Below are 21597 nucleotides of genomic sequence, written 5' to 3'. Positions count from 1 at the left end.
GCAGGGAGTAGGGCTGAGAGCCCCTCGTGGCAGCTATGTAATGCCCAGCACATGTGGGCAGGGACCCCAAATCACAGCCCTGCGTGGGGTTGTGGGAAACAAAAGATGTGGGGAAACAAAGCCCCCTAAAAATCCCAGACCGAATTCTGCATGTAATAATAAGCAAATGAAGCTGGATGGTGTGTGGAAAGGCTGCGTCTGTGTGGGAGCAAGATGTTTCTGGACGCGAGTGCACAGAATGTGACAGACCCTGAACATCAGAGCACCATGGAGGAGCTGGGAGATGTTGGCACAGGGTCATCTGGGTACTTCTCATCCACCCAGGAAACCCGATGAGTTGCAGCTTCAGACTAAGCAGAAAGAGAATTCCTTTGGCAAAATAAAATGCAAATAGCAATGGATTGGAAAAGCAGCGGGGAATGTGCACAGCTGACAGATGCTGATGCAGTTACTTTATATGGGAACCAAAGAGGGGGTGAGCTGCATGGCTGCAGCAGCAACAGCAGGAAGGGGAGCATTTGGGGCTGCAGGTACGTGCTGGAAGCCAGCAGCTTGGCAGCTGGCTGCCCATTGTAGCTAGTAGCCCTTCAGCAAGGTGCACGTGTCTTGTGCCAGCATCCGTGTGCAGGGTCTGTAACAGCGGAGTTTACGCATGCTACCTGAAATGTCAGCATCAGTTTGCCAGTATGTTTGATTTAAAAAAATAAAATAGCGGCATTTTGCTAGGAAAATGGGGGAGAAAGTGTTGTCATTTGAAGCAGGATGGCTGCAGCTGCTCAGCACTGGGATCTAAGATGCCGTGAGCAGAGCACGGAGTGTATGCGCCTCAGGCTCCCACCTCAGTGGCTGTGCTCCCCCAGAGCCCCCAGCTGTCCTGTCTGCCTGAGAGACACAGGCTGCTGCCGAGAATCGCCTTCTGAAGGCAGGCAGCATCAATCTCGAGCTGTTCTGAATGTCGGCAGTCTGGTGGTATTGTAATGAGCTTTCAGGCCCCACAGAGGTGGAGCAGAACTGCATTTCCCTAATTGAGTTATCAGATTAGTAGCAAAAATGCAAATGAAAGAGCTGCTTTGGATACAAGGGAAAAGAGTCAAAACTAAGCCCTGCGGTGTGGTGGTTAATCAGCAAGGGAGGATGAGGGAAGGAGATGCAGAGCAGCTGGGATGCGGCTGCTGATTTCGGGCTGGGCTGTCCGCTGGCAGATCTTCCTTCTTAATTAGACGAAGCTGTAGATGATAGATGCATTTATTGAGTCGCTTTGTGAGTGCACCCTGCTGGTAAAAGATCTCACAAAGGGTTAATAGGTGATTAATCAGTACTGAGGTACACAATTAGTCAACTGGTGTGGACTCCAGCAGGTCGGAACTTGGCTGCTGATCTGCACATGCAGTGGATGCAGAGCTGAGGAACAGCTCAGGCACAGACTGCTTACTACTGCCTGCAGCCCCTCCTGAGCCGCTTAGTTGTGCAGCTTGAACACGAGGAGTGGTCCCTCCTTTGATGGCTCAGATATCAGAAGAAGGAGGGCGGGATTCTCAAAGGACACTTGGCTCTGAGTGTCCTCCTGTGCTGGAGAGCTGCTTGGTTTGTGCTGAGCTTGGAAGGAGCAGTGCCATCCCTGCTCCACTTCTTTGCATCCCACACTGTTATTTGATGGAAGACAGCTGGAAGCACGCCATGGTGGTTGGCAGCCTGGGGTCCTGGGGTCCTTCAACCTGAGCTGTTCTGTGACTCTCATCCCCAGGTGTTTGCTGTAGAAGTATGATCTGTGATGAGTTTTTGAAGAATGCAGCGAGTGACTCATGCATCTATCGCATGTTCAGCCCAAGTCGGAAATTAGGGCAGTTTTATGCAAGACATGTTAGCATCTCTTAAAATGCTACAGCTATAAGAAGTGCCTTATTCTTGGCATCCATCTGGATTCTTGCAAAGGCGACGCTTGGAGTGGGTAACGGCACCATGTGTAGATTCCATATCTCACTGTGACCGAAAGGAATCCGGAGCTCCCAATCTGGGAGTTAATTCTGTGCCTTGAGAGTGCTGCGAGGGCTTAGAATAGCTTAGAATAGCTGGTACTGCTGCAGGAGGCAGCCAGGCAGGAAAACGATGTGAAGAACATGAGCAGAACCTCACCTCCCTTATTTTCCTCTGGGCTTTAGGGATGTTCTGCTTAACTATTTGCACGTCCCACCATGAGAGCGCAGTGAGCCCAGGTGGCAAATGCTACTCCATTTTCTCTTGCTGCATGAAGCCGCATTCAGCCCAAGTGAGCTCAGCGAGGCTCAAATGCTCCTGTTGTTGTGGGAGCAGTGGATCCACTGACATTCATTGCTGCTTGTTGAATGCTGATGGAGATCAACCAGTGGGTGTGAGCACAGTGGGGGTGCATGGTGTGTTTCTGCAATGGGAGAGCAGCAGCACTGCTGATGCAGGTTTTGATGGGCATAGCATGCAGGCTCTTGTTCATTGCTGGTGAAAATGCACAGCTACAGAATTTGTAGTTGTAGTGACTGTGCTGAAAAATACTGTTTGTAGCTGGGAATTTGCTCTATTAAACAGAGTTACAGTGCTCATTGTATCAGTTGTAGTTTCTGTGGAAATAAATAGGAGGCATTACTTTTGGAGCAACCTAAATGGGGTTCCACTTCACTCATTGTGGCTCAGGCAAGCCAGAAGGTTGGGCACCCGTATTTAATTAGTTATTAAAACTTCGCATGCTCCTTATTATGTCTAGTAGGATGTGCAGTAATTAATGATAAGAGTAATTCTGTTTGTCCCAGATACTGCGTGTGCCAGAAAGGGAGCTGCTCTATTGCTGGCACTTGTGTCTGTAATCACTGTGGAAAGGCAGAACCAACAGCAGCAGCTGCTGCTCCAAACAGTGTTGTGCTGGGAAACCTTCTGCCAAACAGCGTTGCTCAGGTTCACCCGTGCCAGGCTGGCTGTGCGTGGTGTTGTGGGGTCGGCGGTGCTGTTCATGCCCTCACTGCTGCATCCTGGCTGAGTGCAGCGCTGCACATCCCTGCGAAGTTCCTCGTTCTGGGATGCACAGGCAGCATGGGGCAGGTGAAGAGCGATGTGACTGAGGTTGGCAAGGACGTGTGGAGGTCAGCGGCCCAACCTCCTGCTCACAGTGGGTCGCCCAGGGTCGTGTTTGAACATCTCCAGTAATAGAGTTATGGCATTTCTGGGTCACCTCTCGGTAAAAAACAGTTCCTTACAGAGCCACGGGGGGGGGGAGGTTGGCAAGGAACTCTGTTCCACCTCTGAAGGCAGTGGGAGGTCAGAGCCAGGAGTTTGACCCATCCATCCTTCCTTCCTGATCTGATCCCCCAGCTGGGGCTGTGTTCCTGTTGCTACAGGGTAATTAGTAGTGCTCTCCTCGTTGCCTCACCTTTGTTGCAAATGTTGTTTTTATTCAAACCCGGTTTGGGAAGGAATACCCGTGGCTGCAGCTACCTTGCCACATGCAGGTGTCTTTGTTCTTGCTTGGTAGTTCGATTTTAAGGGATTTTTATGCTTGCACACAAATGATGACAGAGATAGCAGTGTTTGGCCAGGCAAAAAGCTGGTGGTGGAGTGGGAAGGCTGCCGGGGCAGAGCCTGCTGCTGTGTGCAGCCATTAGCAAGGAATGAGCAGTACTGTGAGTGGGGAAGGCAAATCTTGGCAAAGAGAAATGCAGAGTGTGAAGCGGCAGCAGAGGGAGAGCTGCAGTGTGGGGAGAAGGAGGGGCTGGGGAAGCCGTAATTAAGGGAGACAGACTGCAGCTCCAGGAGGAGCCCAGCACAGCACTCAGTGCTGCTGGTGGTGTCTGTGGGTGTGAAGGAGCAGATGAGCCATGCTGGGGAGGAGGCATGAGCTGAGTTAACGAAAATATTAACTATGCAGAAGCTGAGGAGGTCAGATGAGTGCTGGTAGCCAGACCTGCATCTGTCCATATTTCCCCGTCACTTCTGTACGGACTAAATGGGGTTTTCTTCCCTTCCTGCCACCATTCCCAGAGCTGGCTCTTATTTCAGGCAGTCAGAGTTACCATTCCCTTCTCTGAGAAAGGAGGGGTTAGGTTTGGAGCTGTGGGTTTACCATGGAGCTGCCGTGTTGCTGCACAGGTTTGTGGTCTCTGTGGCCCTTGTGATTTTGGGGTTCCCCATTCTCCTCTCCCTGGTGTTCCTGGGGCAGCAGGGCTGCGGCCCCCCCTTTGGTGGGGGCAAGCACATGTTCCATAACATTGCTTCAGCTCCGCCGGAGATGAAAACCCCTCTGCCCCCCAGAGGACGGCTACTGGCTGTGTCCCCTCTTGAAGGCTCTCAGACATGGCAGTGGTGACATCGTGTCAGAGCCGGGCAGCACAGAGCAGGGCTGTGGTCTGACGAATTAGCGAGCACCAGGGAAGTAGGGGCGGTGACGCTGGCAGTGACACAGCATGGGGAGGAGTGGGGTGAGCGTGCCGGGCAGCACGTCTCTGTGCCGGGGAGGAGGAAGGGCCGGCAGTGCTGAGCTGCTGGGCAGCAGGGGCTACAGGGAGAGGTGGTGGTCACCGTGCAGCCTTCATGCTGGGAGCTGCAGGATGGGGAGAAGAGGGGGGATGGACGTAACCTCACTGTGCTGCTGCCTGCCTCTCCTCACTCAGCACACAGCTTTGGTGGCGTGGGTGACTCCAAACGAGGAAGGAATCCAGCGCCTGGAGCTGGGGAGAGCTGGCTATACTGCGGGGTGTCCCAGGCACAGCAGGCAGTGTGGGGGTCCTGCAGCCCAGCGCTGTCTCACAGCACATCCCAGCAGAAAGGTGCTGCAGTCAGTGCCTGGCCCTGTGAGGTGCAGCTTTTTCCTTATTCTGCCATTTCCCATTACTTTCCTACTGCCATTTAATGATGCTCAGTGACCGGGGCTGCTCCTGGAGTATCCTGACAAGTAGTGCCTGTTTCTCTTTGCTGATTAAATGCGTTATGATTGTTGCTCGTGTACTGCTGCCTATTGAAACACACCAGTGTGCAGTGCAGCCCATGTTCCCATGTGTCCAGTGCTGCCAGAGCCATGCCTTGTCCCCAGCCTCGTGCCCATGGAAGGGGGATGGGGCACAGCTCTCTGAGACTTGCCTGGCTGTAGCGTGCTCAAAGCTGTATGCTGTGAGACCCAGCAGAGCAGCAGGTCACAGTGGCTGCTGGGTCTGGCCAGGTATTGGTGCATCAGGTCTCGTGCAGGCGGCAGTGGTCAGATGGGCACCGTGTGTCTGTGCAGCTGCTGCTCAGAATGGGGAGAGCAGTGGCAGAGGGTCTGCAGCCCTGCTGAGTGGCCATGACCCCTTGCCTGTGCCGGGGCTGTGGGCGAGTGCTCAAAAATACAAAGCAGGCCATTTTTTTTCTGAGAAAAAAGGCTGGATTGGTCAGAAGAGTGTCTGAGCTCTGCAGCAGGTTCCTTTTGGTACTGCATTTCACATCTGCTTCTGTAAGAGAGTTACAGGCTCTTGAAGAGCTCTCCTGCAGCTGCAGCTCTGGGTGGTCAGACTTGCTCAAGTCGTTTTTTCCCACCAGCACCAGGAGAGGGTATTTCCAGTGTTAGGTGGTAATTGCTCTTTATCATGGGAAACCACCAGCAGGATGAAACGCCATGAATTCGGTGCAGATGGTCACGACTCGATGATTTACATCACGCACATATGGAATAAATTTGAAGCATGCTGCAGGTCCTCCGCACATTCTTTTCTTACTGCTTTTCAATAACTCCTACTTGGGGAGATTTTCTTCCCACTGTCTCTGCTTATCCCTTCGTGGCTGACGAGGAGGAGGAGAACACATTCTCCTGGTGCTGCAGGGGCACAGAGCAGTGAAGCAGCCTGAAGGATGGCCTGCCTGCCTGAAGTGCCCTTCAGCACAAGCAGATAACGATCAGCAGTTCCAGCACATTAATCAATGACAATGGCAGAACAATGCAGAAGGGATGGAAATATAAAGAAAATGCCTTTTTTGAGTGCTTGGGAAAAGTGATATACTTTATGATGATTGAATTCTTGCATTGCAAGAGGAGTTTGGATGGTTCTTAAACAGCGGGCCCCAAAAATAGACCACGCTGGATCCAGTCTACCTGGAGGCATTGATAGGGAAGCTTGCAAAGAGCTGAGTAAGGTGGTTTGTCTGCCCTTAGTGTTGATTTCCACTAAGACTCCAAATACCTGAGAGGCTTTGGGAGCTCAGAAGGTGGCACAGCATCCACTTTTGGAAAAAAGAGAAGGGGAAGGAGCCGAGTTCTTATTGACTGATTAACTTGACATTGCTTCTGGGCAGAATAATGGACTCCTTGAAGTGGAATTCGATCAATAGAGAATTAAGGGAGGATAATACAATTCGTGCAGTTCCGCAAGGCGTTGGTAAGTGGGTCTGATCAGCTCCACATGGTGCTGAGTGCCCTGCAGGCAAGGAGGAGCTCGCAGCCTCCCACAGGGAGGACTTGGGCTTGTGAGATGGTCATGCTCACAGCCCATGGGAGCAGCCAGTCAGAGCTGTTTGTTATCCCAAATCTTGCAGTCTTAATTGAGTGCTCCTTGAGGAGACAGCTCCTGCGTGGGCTGGGATGAGTGGGTGCCAGCTGCCCGCATCTTGGCTGCTTTAAGCTGTGCTTTAGGAGGGTCTCACTGCTAGGAAAGCAGGATTAAGCTCTCTGGTTTGCATTGTAACTTGGGATGCGTAATTATTGCTTTTTGCCTTTGAGTAATTGGAAAGAAAATCAAATCCCGCCACTTCCTCCCAGGAGGAAAGGCACCAAGGCACCGGGCTGTCTGTCTCCTCCACCTTTTGCACAGGTTGGTCATAAAATCAAATTGCTTCTTGCAGGCAAAGTTCAGCCCATTGTTGGTGCTGCTGGGCTGTAACCAGCAGGCAGGCAAAGCTGCTGGTGGAGCTGATGGACGGGGCTCAGGCTGCTGGCTCTGCCCAGCACCAGCTGCGCTTCATCCAGAGGTCTCACTGCAGGACAGGACAGGTGGTGCTCAGGGTGATACCTTCAGTGTCAGGGGTCTGTAAAAGCTTTCCTGTGCACATCATCTCTCTTCTGCTCCTGTGTAGAGGTGTTATGTGCTGACATCGAATCGTGGCAGTGATGACATGATGGCAGTCGCCTGTCACAGTGGGATGGGAAGTCTGCTGCCTGCTGACGCTGAGCATCAGTGCCCAGGTCAGGCTGTAGCAGCAGCCCACGTGGGAGCATTCAGCGGGTTGTTTCATCCCTTCCCCTGTCACATAGGGGAAAAATACCAGGAGCTCTGGAATCAGCAGGGCAGGGGAGTAGGAGGGAATATATTTCCCCTTTGCCAGGGAGCCCATGCATTTCTGGAGCTCCCATTACCAGCCTGCGCTGGGTGCCAGGAGGCAGATGCCCTCTGCAGGTCAGTGCCTGGCTCGCTGTCAGACCCTGGTTTTATGGGTCTTGTTGCTCTACTGTTTTTTAATGTTTTGACAAACGTTAAAGTTAAAATAAAACTTAAAATAAGTCTTGTTACTTGTATACATTCACTGTATCTTTTATGAAGGCTGCTCCAAAAGTAATGCCTCCCATTTTATGGTGTCAGCCCACAGTGTCAGAGGTGGATATTGGTGGTGCAGCAGTAGAGGTTGAGCCTTCCCACCAGTGCCCCATTTTGTGTTGTTGCTGTGTGACAGCTGGCAGCAGACGGGCAGTCTGACAGAACGGTGTCTGACACAGAAGTGTGGATGGAGCAAAGGGTGTCATTGAACTCCTCCATGTGGAAACAGTGGCATCCACTGACATTCACTGATGCTTGTTGGATGCTGATGGAGACCAGCCCGTGCATGTGAGCACAGTGAAATGATGGGTGGTGCATATCAGCAGTGGGTCAGCTCCACTGGTGCAGCTTTGTGCCAGCGCAGCTTGCAGGCTCTTGCTCCTTGTTGGTGAAAATTCATAGCTAATGGTGGTGACTGTTGAAAAATAGTGTTTTGTAGCAGAGAATTTTCTCTATCAAATAGCGTTATTGTGCTCATTTTATCGGTTGTCATTTCCATGGAAATAAATAGGAAGCATTACTTTTGGAGCATCCTACATATATGGAGCCCAAGACGATTCTTCTTCACTATTTGCAGCCCAGAAAGCCAAAAGGCTGGGCATCTGTTCCCTATCCTCTCTGCATCTACCATCATCTTCACAATCGCAGTTTTTCCCACCTCCAGTTGGAATGACCCATGTCCCAGTTTGCTCCATCTCTGCTGTGATGTCCCTCTGCACTTCCCAGCAGCATCTCCCTCCTGGTCTCTCCCCGTTCCGACTGTGCAACTGGAGGAAGCTGTGGGATCCTCTTTATTTTCCTGCTTCCATGTGAACAGACACAGCTCCCAGCTCTCCTCATGTTCATGGCAGCCTGGCTGAAGGTACTCGCAGACCTCCTTGTCTTCCCAGCCCTTCTAAGCTCCTAGCTCTGACTCAGAAATGTGTACAACTGTCAGTAGGATGTGACCTTCCCCCAACACATCATCATCATCCATGCCAGCTGGAAGCATACAGCATCATAGCTACCACAGCCATCGAAATGACTCAGTTAATGTGCCTAGAGACTATTCAACAAAGTTCTATTCAATGAAGTAAGTCTTGATCTCATAAAAATCAAGAGGGACTGTTAGGATGGCAGCGTTGCTGAGAAGTTGCATTGAAATGGCAGGTAGTTTGTGGGATATGGATTGCTGTGATGAGCTGGTCGTGCAGTTGGAGGTCAGAGTTAGCTGCCATTGAGCCAGCTGAGCTCCCCATGCCATGCTGATGCTCTCATGGGCGAGCAGGCCTGGCCTCTGCCACCGGCACTTTGGTTCCTGGGAATGCAGATGGAGGGGCTCTGCTCTGATCGGTTTTGCCAAGCACTGGTGGTGCTGTGGAGGTGCTGCAGTGCAGGGAGAAGTCCTGCAAGGTATCTAGAGACGTTCTAATGATGGCACTGTTGTTAGTGGTGAGCTCAGAGCCTTACTGCCTGACTTCCACTGCTTGCACGTGGGAAAGAGGATAGATAGCTGTGTGCCAAACCTTGTCTGTGAGTCAGGGCTCGCAGCTGATTTACTGCTCTGAAGCGTGTCATACACTTTGGTTTCCTTCTCTCTGTAGCCAAGTCAATATCCCTGGCAGCCCAGGAGGATCACTGCTAGAAAGCTTTTGCAGTCCTTGGGAGAAGGCGTTGGTGATGGCAGGGACTCACTGCGGGGCTCTGGGTGCTCAGCAGGGCTCTGCTCCCAGCAGGAGCCTGCAGCTACTGGTACTGTGCTCTGGATGTGCATGTGAGCGCATAGGAATGTGAAGGAGTACAGGGAGGAAGGAATTTGCTTGCCTATGTTTTTGTTGGCACTTCCTGTGCCCCTGCACACTGCATTGTGAGGGCTGTGTTACACAGCCGTGCTACTGTGCTCCTCAGAGCCGTTTCTGAGATGTGGGACTGGGGGTGTTCTCTGGCCTTGTGTTGCTGTAGCCTGTATGTTTTTTTGCGAAAAGCAGTGAGTATGCACGAAGTGGCTGTTAATCGGATGGTGTCAGAGGTGCTGTGGCCACGTGGCCACAAGAGGAGCCAGGGCACGGCTGGGCTGAGTCCTTGTTGCTCGGCAGGGAAGGAGAGAGCTGAGAAGCAGCAGGCTGTCCTTGGGGGAGATGTATTCTGAAGAAGACTGCCCAGCGAGGCAGGGCCAAAGGGAAGTCAGCCCACACTGCGGCACTTGATGTGCAGAAGGGCTTTGATGTACAGCAGTCATTTTTCTCCACTGTGGGAAGCAGTGCTGCCAGCTGGGCGTCTGTCTCTGACCAGGAAGGGGCAGTGCTGCCAGCTCCTGGCCCCACACGGTGTGGGATGGATGAGCAGATTTGAGCAGTGTCCACAGCACACCCATGTTTGCTCTTTTCTTTCTCTGCAGAAACAAAGGAGGAGCTGGAAGAGCTCATGTCAGACATCAAAAAGACAGCGAACAAAGTGCGCTCCAAGCTAAAGAGTGAGTACACACCGGTGCTGCTGCTGCTGCAAGGCACTGGGGGGTCTGGCAATGTCCCTGAGGCCAGCACTTCTCAATGATCCCTGTTGTGCTGTGGCATTCACTTTCCCCAGCTCTGGTGTGAGCCCATCACAGAATCACAGAATGGCCCAGGTTGGAAGGATCATGAAGCTCCAACCCCCTGCCACAGACAGGGCCACCAGCCTCCACATTTAATACCAGATCAGGCTGCCCAGGGCCCCATCCAACCTGGCCTTGAACAGCTCCAAGGACAGGCCAGCAGAGGCAGCCCCAAACCCCCTGGGCACCTGCTGCTCTGGGCAGTGACCGGGCAGAGCAGTCTCACCTGGAACATCAGATGTGCCCTCAGTTTTACCTGCTATCCAGGTGATTTTTCCACCTCCTCTTCCCTCAGCACCCTCAGGTGGGTCCCATTCAGTCCCACAGATGTGCTGCAGCCCAGGTGGAGCAGCAGCTCGCTCACTCTTTCCTCCTGAATTGTGGGGATTTACTCTGCTCCCACTCCTGTGTTCCAGCTCAAGGCCTGAGTACTGTTGCCTATCGTAGGCGTGGCGACCTGGTTCGGGAACGGCACGGCGACCAATCCCAGGTCGCTCGGTCCATCGGCTCGCTGACACCAATGTGGTGGACGGCAAATGGCGTTTATTGGCGGGAAAAACAGCCTTATATAACCTGGGCACTGAACGCTATTGGCTATCGGGAGGGGGACCCTGTCATCCCGTACAACGCGATATCTTCCGGGCGCCAGACCCTCACTACCACAAGTACCCTGAGGATAACCAGTCTGTTAAAGACAGAAGTAGAGAGGGCTTTGAGAACCTCAGCCTTTTCCTCATCCTGATAATGTTCCCTTCTGCAACCAATTAAGGGTAGAGATTCTCCTTGGTTCTCCTTTTGCTGTTACTATATTCGTAAAAACATTTTTTATTATCTATAACAACGTTGACCTGATGAAGTTCTTGCTGGGCTTCTGCCTTTCTGATTTTCCCTCTGCATACCCTGTGTACACACAGGCAACTCTTCCCAGGTTGCCTGACATTTCTTCCAAAGGTCATAAACTCTCTTTGTCTCCTGAAGTCTCAAAAATTGTTCCCTGTTCCAGGCCAGTCTTTTTCCCCTCTGGCCCATCAGAAGGCAGACAGGCAGCTGTGCCTTTAGGATTTCCTCTTTGAACGATGTCTGGCTTTGCTGGGCCCCTCTGCCCTTCATGGCTGACTCCCATGGGATTCTCCCAACCAACATTCTAAGCAGGTCAGCTTTGCTGACCCTCCTTCTGACTTCACCAAGTGCAGAGAACTCCATCATTTCATGGTATTTATGTCCAAGACAGCTTCCAGGCACCACATGCAGTGGTGACGCCCGACCTCACAGCCAGCACCGGGAGAACAGCTGAGCATGGGTTCTTCCTCTTGTGAACGTGTAACCAACTGTACAAATCACAGGTTTTCAGGCTTCTATGCAAAAAAAAGTCCTTTCCCATATCCGTTGTTTTTTTTTTGTATTTTTTTTTTAAAGGAGCTTTAAGAGCCCAAAGAATGGCAGGACGAGCTCTGGTTCTCCTTCCCTTCCAGAAAAGACTCATCAGTACGTGTTTCCCTGTCGATCCTTGTGCCTTGTCCCGCTCCACCTTGTGGCCAGTGTGATCATTGGAAGGAAACAGTCAGGAATGATCAAAAACACCATCTGCTCACAGCGGATTGACTCCTTTAGGAGAGATATTGCTCATGCAGTGGCTAATTCTAATTACTGGCTTCTTGGGAAAATGTGACTTTATTAATTATTGTAAACGTACAGTGTTTGCCAATACCGTTTCTTGGGAACAGGGAGCAACTGATTACAAATGCTGAAGAAGGCTGACTGCTGATGAAATGGCAGGGAAATGCTGGCAGGAGCTTTCTTCCAGGGTTTTTAGCAAAATGAAAAGGACAATCCTCTGCGGTGCTGCCAGGCTGTCCCTGTGCAGCTGCCATTCGTAGGGTCCCAGAAGAAGTCTCAAGCTTTGATGTTTTGCGGAGGTGTTTCAGCTCTGGGTTCCCTCCTCTTGCACAGCAGGAGGGCAGCCCTGTGCTCCTTTTTGTTTGGATATGGGAAAGCTCCGAGGTCAGAGCCAAGCATTACATCCATTTCTAAAGTCTCTTTGGCAAACAATCTCTTTTTCTTCTCTAACCAGCCTGAAATAATCCATGTTTTTCTATCCTGACCAGGTATTGAGCAGAGTATCGAACAAGAGGAAGGACTGAACAGGTCATCTGCCGACCTGAGGATAAGGAAAACTCAGGTGAGTCTCTGCCCTGCTGGCACTGGGTGGCATTCTCATGGCTTTTTTGGGGGAATGAGACCTTGTTCTGTCTGAAGTGTTATGTTCTGTCTGGTGTGTTATGTGAGATTAACAAGCTAAATTGGGTTTTGTTAATGAGACTCAGGTATTAAGGCTGTACCTATTCCTCCAGGTATGTCCAAGAAGGCGGTGGGCATGGAACAGGCACTGAGCTGACAGAGTTCAAAGGGTGTTTGGACAATGCTTCTAGACATTGAGTAAGAATTTTAGGTGGTGCTGTGTAGAGTCAGGAGTTGGATTCAGTGATCTTCACAGATCTCCTCCAACTTAGGATATTCTGTATTTCAGTCCCATGGCTGCTTGGTTTTGACAGATATGTGTGCTGCTCTCATTTCTGGTCTTGTCAAGGGGGATGGAGTGTGTTGGCTTTATGAGAGATGGGGGCTGAGGGACATGGGGTTCTGTAGGTCCAGCAACACGCACTGGTAACCGGGAGTCACTGATCCTGCTTTGAGCTTGATGTTGGGCTGCATGACCTAGTGAAGTCCCTTCTTGGGCTGAAATATCATATAATTCTGAGTACATCCCCTCCCACCACCTCAGAAAGAAAAATTGTCAAGAAGTGTTATGTACCTCAACTTCAGCACAGTTTTTTACACTGTCTCCCACAACATCCTTATAATGAAGCTCAGGAAGTGTGGAGGTGTTCCAGAGCCATGGAGATGTGGCACTGAGGGACGTGTTCAGTGGGCATGGTGGGAACTAGATGATCACAGAATCACAGGATGGCCCGGGTTGAAAGGGACCTCAAGGATCATGAATCTCCAACCCCCCTGCCACAGACAGGGCCACCAACCTCCACATTTAATGCTAGACCAGGCTGCCAAGGGCCCCATCCAACCTGGCCTTGAACACCTCCAGGGACGGGGCATCCACAACCTCTCTGGGCAGCCTGTTCCTCACCATTCTCATAGTAAAGAACTTTCCCCTGACATCCAACCTTAATCTTCCCTCCCTCAGCTTAAAACCATTTCCCCTTGTCCTGATGCTATCTACTCTTTCAAAGGGTTGATTCCCCTCCTGTTTGTAGGCTCTATTTAGGTACTGAAAGGTGCAATGAGGTCACCTCGCAGCCTTCTTTTCTCCAGGCTGAACACCTCAATGACTCTGTGGTTCTGTGATCTGCTGCCGCACTGCTTAGTGATGCTGCAGTCTCTGTTATGGGTTGGCCAATCTACCAGTGGGCCTTCAATGAGAAAACACCTTGCAGAATGGGACCATTGCTCTGGCAGTGCTTCTTTGGCCATTGCTTCTCCTTTTCTTCAGGGCAGGCTCTGGCGCTTTGACCTCAGAGAATGCAGTGGCAGATGTAAACAAAAACAAGACATCTCAGAGTAGACAAATAAGGCCTTGTTCTGCAGCAAAGGTCTTGTTTTAGCAAGCCATTAAACTGATAATGCAAATAGCAGCTGCCAGCATTGTTCTTCAGTGCCCATGAGTGGGGGGATGCAGGCAACTTCGCTCTCATGGGGGTTTTACCCAGAAATATAGCTCACCAGGAATCTTATTTTCTCAAAACACTTCGCAGGTAAGCCAGAGGAATTTGATTGTTTTTATTCCTTTTCAGCACTGCTCCCCTGTGCTGCAGTCAGCCCCTAATCAATACCATTGTGACATTAGTAAATCTCCTCTGCAGAGGCTGCTGCCAGCATAGAGTCCTGCATGATCCAAACACTGAACAGGTGGAGGGAGGCTGAGCCTGAGGTGGTGTACAAGCAATGCTGCGCAGAATGAGTGCAAGAGAAATGCTTCATATGTGTTTCAGGAGCAAGTGGGAATGCCAAGTGCAGGGCCATGCTTTTAGGAGGACATAGCAAAGCCAAAGCAAAGCATAGTGCACAGTGTGCAGCAAAGCAGGATGGCAGCAAGCCCTTCTGTGTGTCATTTCTTCCCTTCTGCTTGTAGGAGGAATCGTGGCACAGCTCTGCTGTGGCTGCACAGTCCCACCGACCATCCCCAATGGTCTTTTTCAGGCAAAGGAATAGCAGCAGAGCTAGGACCTCCTCTGAACTGTCATCTCACTTCATTCCTTAGCAGGGACAGAGGAAATTTGGGCCATCTCTTACCTCTTCTTACTCTTCTGAGTCCTGGTGCTTGGACTTGGCCATCCAGCAACAAGCCAAGAGCCCAACTGGAAGTCTGACACGCGGATGAGGTCCTGACAGAGGGATCACAGTGTCTTCAGTGGGAAGAGACCACAGCCTCTGCCTTGGAGCAGTGCCATACTAGGCTGCTCATGCCCTTGTTGGTCTGCATTCTCACTGTCTGCATGAGGATGGACACATTATGGGCACCAGGCTCGTAGCTTCTCTGGGCCCTGGTCCAGTGCTTGATCATCTTTGTAATGATTTCCACCCCTCCACTGCCCCTAATCCCTGTCAGATTTCCTATGGGAAATTTCCAATTGCCAGTATCCCAGCTTGGTCCATCACCTGTTGTCCCACTACTCTGCACCTCCAGGATGAGTCTGGCTCCGGATTCTCATCTCCCATTCGGTTGCTGTAGTCAACAACAAGATCTCTTCAGCTTTGTCCCTCCAAGTGAGCATACCTGTCTTTCTGTCTGTCCTCATTCATCCCCTGCTTCAGCTCAGACCATCTTGGTCACCTAAAAATCTGTTTGGACTTAGTATCGCTGTTCGCAATCCTTTTTGCCTAGCAGTCCAGTTTTCTCTCTGCATTATCCAGTCTGCATCTCATCAAAGGCCTGAAATTCAGGATGTGCACACTGTTCCTGACCTTCCCTCATCTGCACAGCCACTCATACCATTGAAGAAGACAATCAGATTGGTACAGCATGATTCACCCCTGGAATATTCACACTGGCCATTTCCAATTTTGTTTACAATAAGGGCAGTGAGGCACTGGCACAGGTTGCCCAGAGGGACAATGTGCCCCATCCCTGCAGACAGCCAAGGTCAGGCTCTGAGCACTGATGGAGCTGTGGGTGTCCCTGTGCACTGCAGGGAGTGGGACCTGATGGCCTTTAGGGGTCCCTTCCAACTCAAACCATTCTGTGATGATTCTATGATGGTTCTGTATCCAGAGACCTTGGCAGTGACTCAAGGATGCTGAGCATGGGTTTCCCACATCCTCCTCCTGAAAGATTGGTGTCACGTTTGCTTTTTGTCAGTCCTCTGGTTAACTTGCGATCACCTCTGTCTTCAGAAGATGACATAGAGGCAACTTGCAGTGAGTTGGTCAGCTCCACGCTCAGATGCATCCTGTCTGGTCCCATGCATTTGCTTATCACCAGCTGCATTGAGTGTTGCCAGAGTTCACACCACCGTCTGTGTGGCCAGGCTCACCTTCACTTGGCTGTGCTATCTGGATCCAAAAAAATTGTTGGGAACCAGAGTGAAACTAATTTTAAATCACTGGTCTGCAAGGAAGATTTTGCAATGGCTAAGCCTCCAAAGATGTCAAAATTGTCACTTTTAAACTTTTCCTGTCATACGTTCAGCAGCATGCTCTGATCTGTCTAGAATGAAGCCCAAGGAAGCCATTCTTCTTCTGAAAGGCGCATTTGTGTGTGGGAGTCAGGACAGGTTGAACTGGAGATCTGATTTAGATGTCTGGTACATGAAGTGCAATCCTTATGTAGGTATTTCTGCAGTGAGGGCTTCGCTGGTTTGTGCTATGAGCAGACCTCTGAGTGAAACGAGGAGCTGGTTCCCTGTTAGCAGACTGTAAATCAGGAGTGGCCAGGCATTAAGATTATGGACTTTTAAGTATGAAAGTAATTTCGAGTTCATAACGGAGTGAACACTGGCATTTATGTTCTTCCAAATGTCAGTGCTTGTTATTCAGAATAGCTTTTGCTTTAATTGCTTCTGCACTTGGTTTCTGAAGCTGGAGGAAATATTTGCCCAGCAGGTGAGAGCTGTGCAGCACAGGGGAGCCATGGGGGAGGGCTGGGCTGTACCACAGGAGCCCCTCAGGATAAGCACTTTAGAAATGTCTCTTAATGATGGAAACACTCAAGGACAAGCACAGAATCATAGGGGCTGGAAAGACCTCTGACATCATCCAGTCCAGTGCCCATCTGCCACCAGTTTCCTACTGACCACGTCCCTCAGTGCCACATCTGCCCTTTCCTTAAACACCCGCAGGGACGGTCACCAGCCCCCCGGGCAGCCTGTGCCAATGCTTTGCCCTTCCTTCTGAGAGGTTTTCCTTCATACCCACTCTGACCCTCCCCTGGCGCTGACTTTAGCTGAAGCAGTTCCATTTCAGAACTCCAGTTAATATTTGCTGTTTAATGAATTTGTTTCAAATGAAAGATCATCGTGATGTGCTTTTATTTACTCCAAGTATTCAGGTGGCTTTTATTTAATGACTAAAAGCTGTTTAAAATGCCTTTTCTAGTCCATTTTCATGAAACTTCGTGTTCCTTGAAAATCAGATGCATTTTGTAGACATGTGGGACGCCCGTGGGAACATAAAATAACAATCTGATTAAATAAACATCGAGTTAAATAACTTCTTAAGTAAAAGAGAAAGGGTACACTATGCTGCTGAGTAGCAAGGAGTGTCATTCAGCACCCAAGGTGATATCTGGCTTCAGAGCAGCATATGTTGATAGCTTTCAGGAGGATGAGCTGGATTTTAGGAAGACCATTTTGAGAAGGCAGAACGAGAGTCTCTCAGAATGTGTGTGGAAGCCGCATGGGGTTCTGAGCCGTGAGCTGGGGGTGATGGCAGCCACTCCCACTGTGCCATGGCACCTGGAGCAGAGGCTGCCTGCTGACATGGGAGCTGCCCTGGGCTTCCGTGGGAGATTTGCCAGCAGCGGAGGAATAAGATTGCTTGAGCCTGAGGCTCTGCCATAAATACCGAGCTGCTGCTTGCTGAGAATAGCTGTGAAGCAAAGGCAAATGTGTCCGAAGATGTTTCTAGTGCCGTGCCCAGGGGTAGGGGCTGTGTTGGCTCAGGACATGTGGACGTGCGACTGGAGCATCAGGCCTGCTGGGAGCTGCAGTGTGTTCTGCCTGGAGAAGAGAGGAGACCTCACTGCAGCTATCATGTTAGGACAAGACATAACAGATTTACACTAAAAGAGGGGAGGTTGAGATGAGATAAAAGGAGGAAATTCTTCACTCAGAGGGCAGTGTGATGCTGCACTGCTGCCGAGAGCTGTGGGTGCCCCATCCCTGGAGGTACCTCAGGCCATGGATGGGCCCTAGGCAGCCTGAGCTGGGGGCACCCAGCCCACAGCAAGGATAGGGCTGGAGGTCTTTGAATTCCCTTCCAACCCAACCATGCTGTAATTCCATTTAAAGGCTCTGCTGTCACTAGGGTTCCTGAAGGGGGGCAGTACTGTGTGGAGGCTGCAGGGCACGGTGTGACCTCCATCACAGGCAGTCACTCTCTCTAGCTGTGTCCAGGTGCCCCTGCCCATGCCTCATGAGCAGGAGGGCTTGGGCAGCACACCTGGGGGCTGCCAGCTCACTGCCCGCTCCCAGTGAGGACAGCCTGGTTTGAAACCAGTTCAGCGATGTTTTGTCTGTCAGCTGCGCTGGCCCCACTCCCTTAGCAGCACATACCCTGTTGCTTCTGACAGATCACCGCGGTGCTGTCAGGCCCATGTGCTGCAGGAGCGGTTGGGGACGTGAGCGGGCTGTGCTGGGCTTCCAGCTCAGTGCTGCTGTGTGCTGGCCACAGGGTTGGCACAGGGCACTGTGCTGAGGCTGCAAATTGTGCATCCCTGCCGTGGTTGGGGCAGCCCGGCCTGCAGGCGGTGTGTGGGCGGCTGGAGGCAGTGACCCCCTCTGTTGCTTTTCCCTCTGCAGCACTCAACGCTGTCACGCAAGTTTGTGGAGGTGATGTCTGAATACAACGCCACGCAGACCGACTATCGGGAGCGCTGCAAGGGCAGGATCCAGCGGCAGCTGGAGATCAGTGAGTAACACGGGCCGTGTGCTGCGCTGGCTGCTGGGCTCTGGCAGGAGCAGACCGGGGCTGTGGGCAGTGGGGATGGCTGCCATCATCCTGAGGGTTTGCGGCTTAAAGCCACGGTTGGTGCTTATTCAGCTGCTCAGGTTAAGAATGGCAGAGAGCTGCTCCTTGCTTTTGTTCCAGGTGTGCTGGTGTTAAGTAATAGGAGAGAATTAAGCTCTTGAGACCCGGACGCTCTGCTCCAGCGTTCCCCCTCGAAGCAGCCCTGTCCTAGCATTGTGACCATAGAATCATCGAATCGCAGAATTGCTCAGGTTGGAAATGACCTTAAAGATCAAGTCCAACCACAACTTAACCATGCTACCTTGACTCTAACAACCCACCACTGAATAACGTCCCTGAGCACCACATCCAAATGGTTTTTAAACACATCCAGGGATGGTGACTCAACCTCCTCCACGGGGAGTCTATTCTAATGCTTAACAACCCTTTCTGTAAAGAAATGTTTCCTGATATCCAACCTAAATTTACCCTGATGCAACTTGAGGCCATTTCCCCTTGTCCTGTCATCAGTGAGCAGAGACCAGCCCCACTGCTGTAAGTACCTTTCAGATACTGGAAGAGAGCAATAAGTTCTCCCCTCAGCCTCGTTTTCCTCAGACCAAACAGCCCCAGTTCCTTCAGTCTCTCCTCGTAGGCTATATTCTCCAAGCCCTTCATAAGCCTTGTTGCCCTTCTTTGGACCTGCTCCAGCACCTCCATGTCCTCTCTGTACTGACGTGCCCAAAACTGAACACAGAACTCGAGGTGAGGCCTCACCAGTGCCGACTGCAGTTGCAAGATGACTTCCCTGGTCCTGCTCACCACAGCATTCCCAATACAAGCCAGGATGCCTTTGGCCTTCTTGGTCATCTGGGCACACTGCTAGCTCATATTCAGCCCACTATCCATCATTACACCAAGATCCCTTTCCATCAGGCAGCTTTCCAGCCACTCCTCCCCAAGCCTGTAGGTTTGCCTGGGGTTGTGACCAAAATGCAGGACCCGACAGTTGACCCTATTGATGTGATGGCTCTGAGCAGCAGTGGTGTTCTCTCCCTGCAGGTGGGCCCCAGGTGACATCTCTGAGGCTGCAGCAGTTGTGGCACTGAGATCTCACTGAGACCCCCCCATGTAATCCAGAGACCGTTGCTTGCTCTGGGGAATTGGTGGCACCTGGTCAGCTTTAGAGAAATGGGTCATCTCCCACCAAAAAAGAGTACCATAACTAGGGAAATAAGCACCAAGTCAGGGCGAGCAGATCATAGAATCGTAGAATGGCCTAGGTTGAAAAAGACCACAATGACCATCTCATTTCAACCCCCTGCTATGTGCAGGTCGCCAACCAGCAGCCCAGGCTGCCCACAGCCACATCCAGCCTGGCCTTGAATGCCTCCAGGGATGGGGCATCCACAGCCTCCTTGGGCAACCTGTTCCAGTGCACCACCACCCTCTGAGTGGAAGACTTCCCCCTAATATCTAACCTAAACCTCCCCTGTCTCAGTTTAAAACCATTCCCCCTTGTCCTATCACTATCCACTCTTGTAAACAGTCTTTCCACAGACTTTGCTAATTGGCAGAGAAGTACCATGGGTTTTTGTGATCAGAACATAAAAGCACAAAGTGCAGTCCAGTTGATTTATTTTGTTTTTATTTTTCTTAATAAGTCAGTGCCTCTTCCTTTCTAACCCACCTTGAACAGCAAGGTAGGGCTGAAGGGATTCCTGCAGGGTCACCTGGGGGGTGGAAAAGTCATCATGCCTGTGAATATGGGTGCTTGTGGGTGTGGGCAGCTCCTGTGGAAAGCCAGGAGGAGGCTTCACTGTGTGCATCATTCCTCTGTGTGATGTATAGTGATAACAAATGTTTATGCTGTCTGAGTGGAAGAGGGACTGACACAAGGCTCAGCAAGCACTTGGCATTCAGTGGGAAGCAGGATGGAGAGTGTGTGTCAGCTCCTGCAGGTGCTGATATCTGTGAGCTCATGGCATGCTGCAGGTGATACTAGCTACAGTGGTGTCTTACAGCAGGCAGATGAAGTATCCTGATTTCTCCCTTCTAAGAGAGAAGATTTGGAAGGACTTTCCCAAATCTTAATCATCTGCAGAGAAGCTGTGAAACAAATGTAAAAGGAACTTTTTTTTCAGGTTTTGAAAGCACTCTGCCAATCTGCTTACATTATGCAGCGCTTTGTCCGTGCTACACAGCTGTCACGTCATGCCATCAGGGCATGGGGAAGAGTCTGCTCAGGGCTAACAGTGTTGGGTGCAGTGGTGTCCTATTAGTGACGCTGCGGGTCCTGTCTTCTTCTGGGGGAAGCTGGTGTTCAGGGTATGTGCACAGATCCATGCACAACCCCTTGATTCCTGCAGCCTGTGGCAGCAGAAAGCCTCTGGTGCCTTGTATGCAGTGGCAGTGTGCTGAGGCTGTCGGGAGTGCTGCCTTCCTTGCTGTTCCTGTGGTGGTACTCTGCAGCTGTGCTGACTACACACAACTGCCTCACATAGTTCTGAGGTGCTGCAGCTGGATGGACACAGCTGGCCTCTCATGGTGATGATGTGGTGTGATGAACTTTGTGCTGCCCCGAAGCCATTCCTGTACTGCAGACAAGGTGCAGCCTCTGGGCCTCGTGTTTTGCCTTAGCATTAAAGCAAGCTCTTTGTAGCCAGCTTGACCAGTCCTCCACTTGTTAATCCACACGGCGCCCTGAATGCTTCAGGGCCTTTACCAGCCTTCTGCTCTGCAGAAGGAGAATGGGGCAGTGAGGAGACAGCGAGGCTGGGGCTGTAGCCAGGTTAGGAACTTCCATTGACTCCTGTGTGTTGCTTGCAGCTGGCAGGACCACCACCAGCGAGGAGCTGGAGGACATGCTGGAGAGCGGCAACCCGGCCATCTTCTCCTCTGGGGTAAGTACCGCAGGTCAGCCCTGCTGCCGGCCTGCAGCCACGCCAGCCCCTGTCCCTGGAGGAGTTTTCTGGTGGCCCTGCCCCAAGCACTGCCCCGCAACGGGGACGTTGGCACATGCAAAATGCTGCTGGGGCCTGGCTGCACCTTCCTGTCCACCCCAGGAGGTGCACTCCTTCCCAGCCCTCCCCTTGCCCCTCCTGGTGCCCCATCCCAGCAGCGAGGGACTGCTCTGAGCTGCGTGCTGGCTGTGTCTCCCCACAGATCATTATGGATTCCAACATCACCAAGCAGGCTCTGAACGAGATCGAGACGCGACACAGTGAAATCATCAAGCTGGAGAACAGCATTCGAGAGCTGCATGACATGTTCATGGACATGGCCATGCTGGTGGAAAGCCAGGTAGGGACGGCTGTGGCTCAGGACCAG

At 51.5% G+C, this 21597-nt stretch overlaps 1 protein-coding gene across 2 annotated transcripts in view; it reads left to right on the top strand.

The window, feature by feature from the left end:
• STX1A (syntaxin 1A) overlaps positions 1 to 21597 on the top strand; it is a 45476-nt gene that overhangs the window by 18285 nt on the left and 5594 nt on the right. For both annotated transcript variants that reach the window (XM_031591989.2, XM_031591988.2), the window contains exons 4-8: positions 9895 to 9969; positions 12195 to 12268; positions 18120 to 18228; positions 21097 to 21170; positions 21433 to 21570. In XM_031591989.2, coding sequence (XP_031447849.1) covers positions 9895 to 9969; positions 12195 to 12268; positions 18120 to 18228; positions 21097 to 21170; positions 21433 to 21570 — 470 coding nt within the window. The remainder of the gene's footprint in view (positions 1 to 9894; positions 9970 to 12194; positions 12269 to 18119; positions 18229 to 21096; positions 21171 to 21432; positions 21571 to 21597) is intronic.

This window comes from Phasianus colchicus, chromosome 21 (assembly GCF_987193195.1).
Source record: "Phasianus colchicus chromosome 21, bPhaCol1.hap1.1, whole genome shotgun sequence".
NCBI classification, from domain to species: domain Eukaryota; kingdom Metazoa; phylum Chordata; class Aves; order Galliformes; family Phasianidae; genus Phasianus; species Phasianus colchicus.
Note: the sequence above shows the minus strand (reverse complement) of the source record. Positions and strands in the feature narration are given on the sequence as shown.